Below are 12,681 nucleotides of genomic sequence, written 5' to 3'. Positions count from 1 at the left end.
AGAGGAAAGTCACTGCTGCTAATCAAAAACCTAACAGCAAGTTCAAGCACTGAAGGACCTAGTTTGTGCTAGGTGCTGTTTCATAGGTCTTTCTTCTCCAACTCGGGATGGACAGTCCCATCTCTTTCCTACTTAGAGCCACAGGACATGAACATAGAGATTAAGACACTTGCCCAAGGGACCCCTCAGCATGTGGGCCTTGGGTCTGGAAGCCTGGATTTCTGCTCCTCTCACACAGCCACATTCCAGACCTAGAGTGCAAGGAGAGATGCTCCTCCTGGATGGAGGCAGGCAGCTGAGGACCCAGCACCTGCTCTCTGCTTGCGCACATGTTGCTTTGTGACAGGTGAGAGGAACAGAACAGGGAAGGGCATAGATGTCCAAGGTCCCCAGGTCCCTGGGGAAGCGGACAAGGCAAGGGCTCCAACTCCCATTGTCTGACAAACCCAGAGGCCAGAGCTGCCTGCACGTGCCCTGGCTGAAGCCTCCCACATAGGACAGGTGGCAGTGGTGGACAGGCTGGGATGTAATCCCGCAGATATCCCCAGGGAGGATCCACAACCCCTGCTTGGGCCAACGGCTTCTGCCAGCTTCCAGTTCTCCTCTGGTCAAAGGTGTCAGAGGTGGAAAAGGTCTGAGGCTCCTGCTTACCTAACAGTCTATGCCAGGATCCTGGGCTGCCCGAATGGAAGCGAGTTCCCCAAACTAGGAGCATTCAGGAACCCAGGCAAGGAGAGTGAGGGTCAGGCAGCAAGCAGCTAACTACAAGGTTGCCATTTCCTCCAGGGACTCAGCCTGGCTCCCCTCAGAGGGAGAAGGAACTGCCTCACAGGAATGTGTCTCTGTGTGTCGCCTGGCACACCATACCCATGGCTCTTCCCTGAGGACACTGTGTCCCTGAGAGACACTGTGCCTGGCATGCCTGCAGTCCTGGCCTTTACATAGTGCAGCCCAGAACAGGCTTGATCTTTGCTACCTGCTGGCCAGGGGCCAAGAGAAAAAAATCTCCTGGGCCTCCCTCAGTCCCCTCTGCAGAGCCAGAGGTGTCCATGAGCTCAGAGCTGGCCATGCAAGTTGCCCCCTCTGCAGAGTGTGTCTTCCTGCTCCCCTTGGTCAATCTGCTTTGGCAATCTGGAAAGTAGCCCAAGGAAACCACTCCCCCTTGGCTGGTCATCTCCTGTCCCTCACAGAGGTCACTGAGTCCTTTCCTCCCTGCAGCTGGGGGATGCCCTTTAGTACCACACCTGCTGCATGACAGCCAGCGGTGTGTCTCTCCTTCAGCTGCACCTGAACTCCAGAGCATCGTTAGCTTCTCCACCCACCTTGCAGAGAAGGACACACAGCATTACACAGTAGGCACCCAAAGGCAGCTGGGAAACTGAACAGAGCTGCAGCCATCCCTGCAACCCCGGGTGAAGGACAGTTCACCATGACAGGTTGCTCCTCCTCTCCCTGCTCAAGTGTGTCTCAAGTTCCTCCAGAGCCCTCCTGTGGGCAGTGCCCTGGGGACCACTAGTATTTTCAGCACCGAGAGGACTTTGGATGGCCATGGAGGCCCAGAGAGGAAGGTGTGCACTCCAATCACACCCAGCAAGATGGGGGCTATGGGGTCCCTGTGCACCCAGTGCAAACACCAGCAGAACGGCCATCAGTCTCTGGGAGAGCAGACTTACCCCAGCATCCAGGGAGAATTACACAAAGCCAAACTGCACAGCAGACACTGGAGATGTGACCCCACATGGCTCCTAGAGACACAAAGAAAGAGAAGGGGGTGAGAAGGCTCCTATTGTTGCAAGGGGGTGCACTCTTCAGCATTCCCAGCCCTTCCCACAATCTGTAACAGCATGGACACCAGGGTTTGAAAAGGGAGCAGAACAATCAACTCCAACGGGCAGGGATGGGAAGAAGGCGGGTCTGGCACACCAGGTGTGACCTCATCCCCTCCTGCCCACCACACAGAGCAAACTCAAGGCCACTGGGCTGGGCCGACTGCCCCATGAGGAATTCCAGGCAAGGCCTAGTGGCAGGCACAAACTGCAGGTGGTGGCTACGGGAAGGGCCTCCAGCTCCAACAACCCATAGTCTGATCTGCCGGGGTCAGGATGAAAGAGTTGCTGCCAGCCAAGAAGACCTGGGTCTGGGAGGGGCTGTGAAGTCCCACAAACCCACTAGTCAATGAGTCTATATCACGAGGGGTGTGCAAAGAGGCAAGAGGATACTCTGCCCAAACAGGATCTGAAGGGGAGATGACTGGTCTCTCCAAGCAAGTCTGTGGCTGGTGGCAGCCGAATCTTGGGGAATTCAAAGCCAAGTTCTAGATCAGGGCCCCAGGGACGAGGCCAGATAAGGCCAGATCCCATCCCCCCAAGGGACCAGGGCTGCTGCCTCTGCTGCTGGCAGGGCTGGAGACCTCTGCCTCCCTCTTGACCCACAGGGGACCTGGGCTGACCAGAGGGTGACCTGGTGCTCCCACAAGACCATCAGGTGTGTCAAGGCAAGGTCATGGCCACAGCTCAGGTACATGCACTCTGCTGTGCATCTTGCCTGGGAGTTCCCCTGTCCACAAGGGAGAGTCTAGGGCCTGGAGCTTTCAGACATGCCCAACAGTGAGTGGAACAAACACCCAGACCCAACAGAATGTGCCACAGCCACTGTCAGGACATGGTCAAAAGAGACACTGGGCAGGCATGGGTCCAGGGGACAAGGACTTGCCAGGGAGAGTTCCTTCTTGCCTCTGTGTAACCTGGGTTAGGGCAGGAGGAGGGATGAAGAGAGCGCTGAGGCAAAAGGTCCCCAAGCTCCACACCCATATAGTCTTTATGCCCTGCCCTGAGTACACAGGGAGGTGACCCCAAGGTCATGTGTAACCCACACAACCCTATAGTAATGCCTACACTCTTCCCGAGGCAGCAGCTGCTGGTATGGTTCCAGCAAAGTGGAGCTCTCACTCTTCTCAATGAAGAAAGCTGGACATGTGGCTGTTTAGATCCACTGAATTTTTAAATGGTGACAGATACTTCACTGAGTCCCATTCTACAAGCCAAGTATGCCCTGCCTGTGCAGGTGCCAGTGTAGACAGGTGAGCATCTATGGCCCCATCACACACGGGCACAGGCACAGGCATGAAAGGGTCCCCTCACCATCCAAGCAACTGGCTTTCCCACTGGCCTGGCACTGTACAGAAAACCCTCCATCGCAGCCTGCTGGAGGAGCATTGCTTTCCTTATTGCAGTTTTTACTGAGAGATTACTTCAATGGGAGAGGCAGACCTATGGAAGAGAGAGGACAGACATAGCTCCTATCTGCCAGGTCACTTCTCCAACACACACAAGCAGGCCCCTGGCTGGGGACAAACCCCAGAACCAGACATTCCATGCAGATCTCTCACGTGGACAGCAGAGACCCAATCTTGTAAACTATCACTGCTGTCTCCCAGGCTCCAACTGGAATCCAGAGGTGAGCTGGGACTCAAATCCAGAACTGTTCACTTGGATGGTGGATCATGCCTGCCCCACCTGCTCCCCATTAAGACTTCTCTGCATTTAAGATTACGATGTCTCACCCTCTCCTGACTGACAAGGAGCATTACCAGGCTCCTCTTGCCACAGGCCATGCCACCAGGTGGGGAGAGGGGTATGTCTGCACAATAAGACACTGAGATCTTATTCTACAGTGGGGTTCTGCAACTGTGGGACCACTAAGTTGAAGCATGCAGGTGAACACTGACAGGACACTGCCATGACCTTTTGGAGAGAGCTGTGACAAGTCATAGTCCCTGAGTCCTGCCCATGTGCTACCTGGAAGTGATCCCTCTCCCATGCCCACCCATGGGAGTTATGTAGCTCTTGCTTGCATATCCCTAAGTATCAGGAAGGTTCAACAAGATGACTTCCTCTTCACAGCCTCATGACCTCAGACACACCAGTCACACCCCATACAGGAGCTAGCCAGTGTCACCGGCCCCAGCCCTGACTTCTATATGGAGAAGCCAAGGCACACAGCCGCTCAGCAATGGCCTGCTCTATCCCAGGGAGACAGCATCCTCAGGAAGAGCGTTCGGCAGCCCTCCACCTTTCCCAAGCAGATGCTAGGGTCATTAGACATCTGGTAAGATCATCATCTATCAATAAGCAAAAAGCAAGGTGAGTACACCCTGGTGCTGGGAAGGGCAGGAAGCTTGCAAGGGGAAGGGAGGAACTCCCGGTCTTGCAAAGGATTTGCATGAGTTGTATTTCTACTCAAGTCTCCCACCACGGCTCTTGTCCCATTTCACAGATGTCTGAAAGTGGCAGGCAAGGCCACCTCCCTCAGACAGTACACCACATACACACCTAAGCCTGTGGCTGATGCCTGTTGAGCAGGGAGCACCTGCAGCCAACACCCAGGCCCCCACGGTGCTGACTCGGGCTCAGCCTCAACAGGCACCCTGGCCCTGCCTCTCTCCTTGGATGTCTGCTTTCCCCCTCAGGGTCTACCTCATTGCCTGTGTCCACATCTGTCAAGGGAGGCCCAGCATGACCCAGCTTCTGTGAGACAGCAGGGGCCATCTCCAGGAGCAGGGATGAGCTGAGCTGCCTGCTCACTGCTTGCATCCTCACCTTGGGGCACATGCATGGCAGGCTCCCAAGTGGGCAGCAAGTAGGGAGGCCTGGAAGGCTCTATCCTGTCACTGTGGAAGGTCTCTTTGGCTACAGGGAAGAAAGGCCCCAAAAGGACACCGCTCTGACTTCTGGCCAGGATGTCGCCTTTGCCTGCTGGCACTGCCCAGACCCTGGAGGGCCTGGCACTAGCATGGATCCTCTGGCAGAACCTGACCTTGTTCTGCCTTGTGTCACAGTTACTCCTTGCTCTCCAACTCCCGTACAAACACACACGTGTGGCTTCCTCCACCCTATGAGTCTGCAGTGCCCTTGGGACCACCCACTCTGGCTCCCACCCACTCTGGCCTCTCTCTCCTGGACATACTCTTATGTGCTGGGCTTCCTGGGCTGTGTGCAGAGACCTAACACAGAACTGCAGAGCAAGGGCCACAGCTGGCTGCCCCCACTCTTTCAGGGAACTGGTTCGGAGCCTCCTCTTCCAGGAAGCCCTCTAGAAACCTTTCTTGAATACCCACTGCCAAAGAAGGTCACAGCCAGCCCTTCAAGCTGTCAAGGTCCAACATCCAGGCCAAACCCTGTGCCAGATGAGAATGGGCAGACACAGGTTCTAGAAAACAGGCAGGTAATGTAGACTCAGAAGAGAGAACTGTCAGGGCTTCTAGGGGCACAAGACTGGAACAAGATGTCAACAATTTTGAATGCTAACACAGAGCCCATGTTGTATGTCACTGGGAGTAACACTGTGCTGCTCTGTCTCCAAGATCACACAGCCAAGAGGCAGGCCTGGACTTGAACTCCATGGTGATGGCCACCAACCATGGCCAGGTTCCCAGGCTCAGCCTCTACCCTTGCTGAGCTCAGATGTGTGCTTCAAGGGACAGCCTGGACTGAGGAGTCTTGGGAGTGCTGAGCACCCTGAGCCAGACCCCACATCCACTCCAAGAGGCCAGGACACCCAGCAATCCCACCTCCAGAACCTCAGCAGAGCACATGAGTATGGCTGTACTTGGTCAGGAAGCCACAGAGAGGTGTGACCCTGAATAATCCAGAGATCCCAAGGGCACAGGCTCAAGTGGGAAATACACCAGGGACTATGTGTGGGTATCTGTGGTCATGTGTGGATACTGTGTGTAGGTGGACATGTGTGAACTTGCACAGGCATGCATAGATGCATGTAATATATATATGGACACGTGTGGACATAGGGAGAACATGTAGACGTGTGGATTTTGTAAATAGGTGTGAATATGTGTGAACATGTATGGATACAGGAGGGCACATATAGACATATGTGGATGTGTGTGAATTTTGTAAACGCATGTGGACATGTATGAATGTGTATAAATCATAAACATGTGTGGGCACTGTAGCTGTGTGTGATATATGTAGGCATGAGTGGATGTGTGTGAATGAATCCAGAAGCGTGCCCACAGGCTGTTGGTGTAAGTGGTAAGATTGTGAGTGGTTTTCCTTTCATTTACCTGCTTTCAGCTTTTGCACATTTTCTATAATAAACAAGCACTGCCTTCATAATCAGTGGTCTCCTTATCTTCTCCCTACCATGCCAGCCAGAGAACAGACCATTCTGATTAACAGGCTCCTTCTTACACTCTCAGAGCCTCACCAAGGCCACAGCCCAGACAAGCAGCTAGCTGGACACATCCAAGGCCATGGAGCTTCCTCTGTCCTGGGCAGCAAGTGCCAGCTCAGAAGTCCTGCCTCTCTCCAACTGCAACACCTAAGGATCAACCATTCCCATCATCAGGTGGGCCTCCCAAGCCCCAGCTGCTACACCCACGAGAGACAGAATGGGCTCAAACTGGGCTGTGGTCTGAAATGTGGTCTGATCCGAGGCCATCCTGTCCCTGGCTAACAGGGTAACACATGCCTGAGTGTATGCATATGTACATATGCATACATATACACATGGTTCTGCAGGTGTGCCCCCAAGAATCCCTCTGCCCAGCTGGAGTCCCTGGGCAAACCACAGAGGCCCCTTCTCCCCATCCCACTAGCTCCTCACCAAGGTCCCCAGCTGTCCCGGCCTTCCACTAAACACTTCTGGATCCTCCCACAATATCTGAGACAAAGCCCTACACAGCCTGGTTCCCTAGACAAAAGTGGAAGCCACGTGCCATGTGGCTGTGGGAGCAGAGCACATCCTATCTTCTAAGAAACAGATCTGTCCTGGCCCTCACCCCCTGTGAGCTCTCCTCCACCCCCAGCCAGGCCAGGAGGTGCCTGGGCAAAAAGCCCCGCTGCCTAGCAAGCGGCCACGCCCCAGGCCCCACAAGCAGGGGGAAGGGACAGGCCAGGAGAGACATTTGAGCAGCATTTCTATTTCCCAGGAGTGAGCGATTTTCACAGCAGGGTGCCACGATTGAGTCTGAACTGTTAGGAATTCCCATAAAATCAGATGCACTCGGCTTTGAATAGAAATACAGAAATACACTGCAGAAATCAAATACAATTTGGGGATTATTCCCCACCACTACACAGAGAGGTTTGTGCATGCAAGGAGGCACCTGCAGACGACACTCAGGTCACTTGCAAGTACCACCATCAGCAGTGATGATTACACTTCAGATCCCCCACGGCCCAGACCACAGAAGCTGCCATGACCTTGTCCTTCCCCTGGGTCCCCACATTGAGCAATGCCTGGGGCTTGGCAGGTGAACCAGGTAGGCTGGGAGGGGCACATCAGGAGGCACCTGGTTGGGGTGGAGGGTGCTATGGGCAGCCTGGTGTTGGAGCCCATTAACTTACACCTTCCAGAAACATCTGCCAGCAAGCAATAAGTTTCCTTCACTCTTCTTGGGAGCAATACATCCCCCAGGCAATAATATGCCCCCAGGGGCAGGTGTTGGACTCAGCATGCACACACCACCAGGTGCTCCGATCCCCCATGGAGCATGGGTCCATCCCTGATTCCAGCTTCCTGGACAGTCAGACATCATGGGTGATGGCTCACATTAACAGGTCCCTGCCACCTACATGGGAGCCCTGGACTGGGTTCTCAGCTCCTAGCTTCAGCTTAGCTCAGCCCCTCCATCAGCCTTTGTGGGCATTCAGGGAGAGAACCAGCACAGGGGAGTTCTCTGACTTGTCTTTCAGATAAATGACAAATTTTTTCAACCTGGCTAGACAAATGGGCACACACCTCTTTCAAATGCAGCCCTTGAAGAGGTGGACAGCACATTCTTAAAGGGGTTACAGCTAAGAGACTCAGCCCTTTCTGAAGTGCCCATTAGGGATGCTACTGGGATGCCTACACCCCACAAGGGAGTGCTTTGTCAGGTCATCACCGAGCTCCAGCTCCTGACTTCTGCTGCCAGCTAACACAGACCTCAGGCTGTGTCTCCAGCCATTACTCCAGCCCTCCAGGAGTGGAGGCAGGGAAGAGCAGCCTTCCACACAGGAGACCTGGACGAAATTCCTAGCCACAGAGGGTACATGGGGGTGAACCAGTGGATGGATGTTTTCTTGCTCTCTCTCAGTAAAGAAATCTTAAAAGTTAATAATCCAATGGCATTCACACCATCCCACTCCTAGTTTTCCACAGGACAGTATATCCAGACAGAGACAGGTGCATTTCAGTTTTGCCACTTAGCACAGGGCCTCCTTACAAAGAGCACCACGGTGAAACACAGTCCCTGTTGGTGGACACTGAGGACATTTGCCACCTTTGGCGTTGACATTGGAGCACTCTCATCCCTGAGTACATACCCCCTGCCCATTGGTGCACGTGTGAGAAGCAGGAAAGGTGCCCACTTGCACAGCTGTAGGCCAGCCTCCCTCCAGAGAGGAGGCCCCGAGGACTAACTCCCCAGCAACCAGGCAAAGGCTAGCTCTCCAGGCCTTTGGCATCCTTGGACTCTTACTCTTTTACTGAGGTCCACCAATATTGCCAAGGCCTCTGATCCTCAGACTCCCCCTCTCCCCCCCACCCCCCGGTGCATCAGGACCTGCAGGTTAGAATACAGCTGACCAAGGTCAGTTTCCCTTCCCCCACCTCACCCCATGCTCCCTGGTGTCAGCCAGTCTGTGTGCCCTTCTGCACCAGAGCTAGACTGCCCCATGTATCTGAGACACTACCTGGCTCCATCCTACATATCCTGTTTTCCCAAAGGCCACCTCTTCCATGAAGCCAACTTGAACCCCTACTGGATCCACAGCAATCACAGGCCTTTGCACACATTGGAAGGCATTGGCCCAGCTGCGATAGTCACAAATGCCATGTCCACTCCCAGCCCACAAGCTCCTCCCCTACCAGAATAGCCTCTGTTGCCTGAAGCAGAACCCATGTGAGCCTAGCTGCCATTCACCCACAGGCACAGGTGTCTGCACTTAGCAAGAATAGGGGTAGAGGGGAGGCAGGCTTCTCCAAGCAGATTCCAGTCCCTGTCTTTCCCATCTCAACAAATAGGCCTTCACCCATGCAGGCGGTCCTTGCACTATCTTTGGATGAAGTCACTAACGAATGTCTTCCCAGCATCCAGTAAATGCCTCCTTAGCCCTCCACTCAGTCCACATTTCTGACACACCAACCCTCTCTGCTTCACACCTGGCAGGGTTAACCCTGCCCCTTGGCCATACATCCCTGGCATGGATGAGATTATTGACCCAAATCTTTCTCTTCCCTGCAAACAGACTTCAGCCCTGCACTGAGCCGCATACAACTTCCCAGTGGCAGAACACACTTCTTGCCTTTGGTGCTGCACCTGGCCCTGGACACTCAGCCAACCTTTAGGCTTTAAGAAGCATGAGCCTGCACATGCTCATGTGCAGTCCAGGCAGGCCTTTGGCCTAGGGAGAGTAAGAAGAATGAACCCACATGTAGGGCAAACATGCCCAGCATAAATTTGCTACACATCCTGCTGACCCTTGGGCCAGGAACAAGATGGCAACAATCCTGGTGGTGGTTACTACACAGCTGTATCAAGGCCACAGTCAGCTGATGCCAACACTATGAAATATGTACATGCATGTGTGTCTGTATACACATATATTAATAACCACATCAAAACATAAAGGAAAATTTTCATGACATTTACTTTGACCATGATTTCCTGGACATGATGCCCAAAGAAGAAATAATAAAAGGAAAAAAATTAGATAAATTAGACTTCATCAAAATGAAGACTTTTCTGTGCATCAAAGGCCACTGTCAATAAAGCAAAAGAGTAATGCACAGAAAACATATGCAAATCACAGATCTGATGAGATATCAATATCAAAAATACATAAATAACTCCCAACAACACAGCAACAAATTACCCCAGTGTTATACAGACCAGAGCAGACATCCCTGCATGACAGGTACACACATGACGAGTGGTCACATGAGAAGGGTCTGAGCTCATTACCTCTTGGGAAACATAAAAAAGAAAACACCGTGAGATCCTGCTTCATGCCCACGAGCAAAGCTGGTAAGGTGTAGACCAATTGGACTGTGCACTGGTGGCTGGAATCCAGAATAGCTAGTATAGAAACACTATAACTGCTCTTAAACTGTCCTAGCATTGCTAGACAACCCAGGGATTTCCCTTCTGAGAAGAGACACCAGGGAACTCAGAGCAGAAGCTGTCCATCTGTCTGTACCCCAGTGTTTATAGCAGCAATGCTCTCAGCAGCCCACAGATCAAGGGCAAAATGATCACTGACCAACCGGCAACTGAGTTGCTACACAGAATGCAGTACAGCCATAAGATGGCACAGCATGCACTTTAAAAAGGGAAGGACTCAAGCTACTGGGTTCCTGTCCTCCGTGTGGCAGATCGAGATCCAGCTTGCAGCTCCTGGCTTCAGCCCCAGCCCAGCCCCCAGTTGTTGCAGACAGGTGGCGAGCACTGAGGAGTAAGCCAGCTGAAAGGAGAATTCTCTCTCAGAAAAAAATGTTTAAGTCAAACAGTAAGATATTCTACACATGCTATCACATGTGTGTGCCTTGAAAACATTCAGCTCAAGGCAAACACAACAGGGAAGGAAGTACACGAATCCACTTGGGTGAGGGACTCAGAATGGTAGCATTTGCAGGCACAGAGAAAGGCAGGGGGATGGCGAAGGGGCCGAGCTTCAGTTTCACAAGATGAGAACGACGACAAAGAAGGATGGAGTGAGGTGGCATGACGCCAATGTACCTAATGCTGCAGATCTGGATGCTCATAGCGAGCCAGGAGGGCCAACATCCTGTTAGGTGTAGTCTGCCACAATCAAGGACAGAAAACAAAAGGCTACAGCGCATCTCAAGTTATGACAGACAAAATAATTCACCTATTCCACTGGACACGTCTCTCACAGCAGGGCTAGTCCCATGGAAGTGGACTTGCAGGTGTCACCAGCTGGCTATTCCCTGGATCTCCATCCCTCAACCCTGCTTTGTTATGTCTCAGTCAGACACACTGATCCTCCCTAGCCACCTGCCACAACCCTTATTTTCTCTGTACCTTGTTCGTACTCTCATACCTCTCAGCATGGTCAGTAGGCACCTGCCAACTTGTTCAATGGCATTTGTCTCCTCTCACCCTTGCTTCAATCACAGGGAGATGGAGCAGCCCAAAGCCCCAGCTGTGAGCCCACTAAGTCAGAAGAGCATAGCAGTGAGTGTCTAACAGGGTGGGCTCCCTTCCCCAGTCTTTTGCCACCCTCTCCCCTCGTCTTCTCAAAGGAAAGGATGGGATACGTCAGTAAGGGAGAGATGCTTAAGGTCACAAACGTCCTCCTAGGGCAATTTCTTCTTGAGACTCTAGCATGAATGTAAGCAAGGTCGTTGAAACACAGCCTTAAGAACTGCCATGCCCTTTGACTAGGAAATCCCTCCCACCAGAAACTTCCCCTGGGAACCAACAGATATGGGGCTACAAAGGTTTCCCTTTGGAGGGTGTTCCTGGCTGCAGCGGTTATACCAGGAAAATCAGCTCTATAACCAGCAACAGAGGCTGACACAAGGAAATCACAGCACATTCACATGGTGACAAGGCAGTGGCCACTGCCAAGCATATTCTCAGAGAACAATTATGGACAAGAATGCTCATGACAAATCGTTAAATAGAGAAGCGAAGCGCACACCAGAAGCCTCTTCCTTGGGAGTGTTCCCGTGCTGCCTAATGCCGCAGATTATCTACACACACACATCTACTTAGCAAACCGAGAGCTCAGTTACTGTCTTTCTGAAGCCTTTGGGGTAATGTTGAGCAGTGAGATTGTTGATGGTTTTTTTCACTCTTAATGCTTCTCTGTGTTTTCCAAGCTATCTACCTGAAAGTTACCCATAGCATTTACATGGATAGATACATGGATCAAGGCAGGAGACTTCCAAGTCCAGAAACCGAGCCACATGACTAGTCAAGTGATTTTCAACAGAGCAGCCAAGGCCATTCAAGTAACTGTAGAGAAAAAGAGAAGCAATCTTTTTTTTTAAAGATTTATTTTATTTTCATTGGAAAGTGAGATATACAGAGAGGAAGATCTGTCCAATGATCTACTTCCTAAGTGGCCTCAACAGCAGGAGCTGAGCCAATCTGAAGCCAAGAGCCAAGACCCTCTTCTGGTCTCCCACATGGATGCAGGGTCCCAAGGCTTTGGGATATCCTCAACTGCTTTCACAGGCCACAAGCAGGGAGTTAGATGGGAAATGGGGCTGCCAGGATTAGAACCAACAACCCATATGGGATCCCAGTGTGTACAAGGCAAGGATTTTAAGCCGCTAGGTTACCACGCCGGGCCCAAGGAGAAGCTATTTTTTCAACAAATGGAGCTGGGTAACCAGACAGCCACATGCAAGAGAGTGATATTGGTGATATTGGATCCCTACCTCACTCCATATATAAGAAATAAACTCAAAACGGGCCAAGGACTTAACAAAAGCATTTATAAATGAAGTCTCACAGAGGCACATCTACAGAGCTGAGAAGATCAGTGGCTGCTGAGGGCTGATACAACAGGATGATAAGCACAGCAGTCCAAGAGACCAGGGCTCCTTCCTGGAACAATGAAAATGCACACAACTTGACTGTGCCATCAGCTGCACTCACCTGCAAACGTGCTAATAACCCACAAGCTGTACACGTCCTGCCAGCTG

The 12,681-nt window shown here is 52.2% G+C and overlaps 1 protein-coding gene across 2 annotated transcripts in view; it reads right to left on the bottom strand.

Moving 5' to 3' along the window:
* The window catches only part of CDH23 (cadherin related 23), a 307,817-nt gene extending 306,077 nt beyond the window's left edge, over positions 1–1,740 (bottom strand). For both annotated transcript variants that reach the window (XM_040975899.1, XM_040975900.1), the window contains exon 1: positions 1,674–1,740. In XM_040975899.1, coding sequence (XP_040831833.1) covers positions 1,674–1,740 — 67 coding nt within the window. The remainder of the gene's footprint in view (positions 1–1,673) is intronic.
* Positions 1,741–12,681: the final 10,941 nt, after the last annotated feature.

This window comes from Ochotona curzoniae, unplaced genomic scaffold (assembly GCF_017591425.1).
Source record: "Ochotona curzoniae isolate NIBS_2020 unplaced genomic scaffold, NIBS_Ocur_1.0 contig_2692, whole genome shotgun sequence".
Classification (NCBI taxonomy): domain Eukaryota; kingdom Metazoa; phylum Chordata; class Mammalia; order Lagomorpha; family Ochotonidae; genus Ochotona; species Ochotona curzoniae.
Note: the sequence above shows the minus strand (reverse complement) of the source record. Positions and strands in the feature narration are given on the sequence as shown.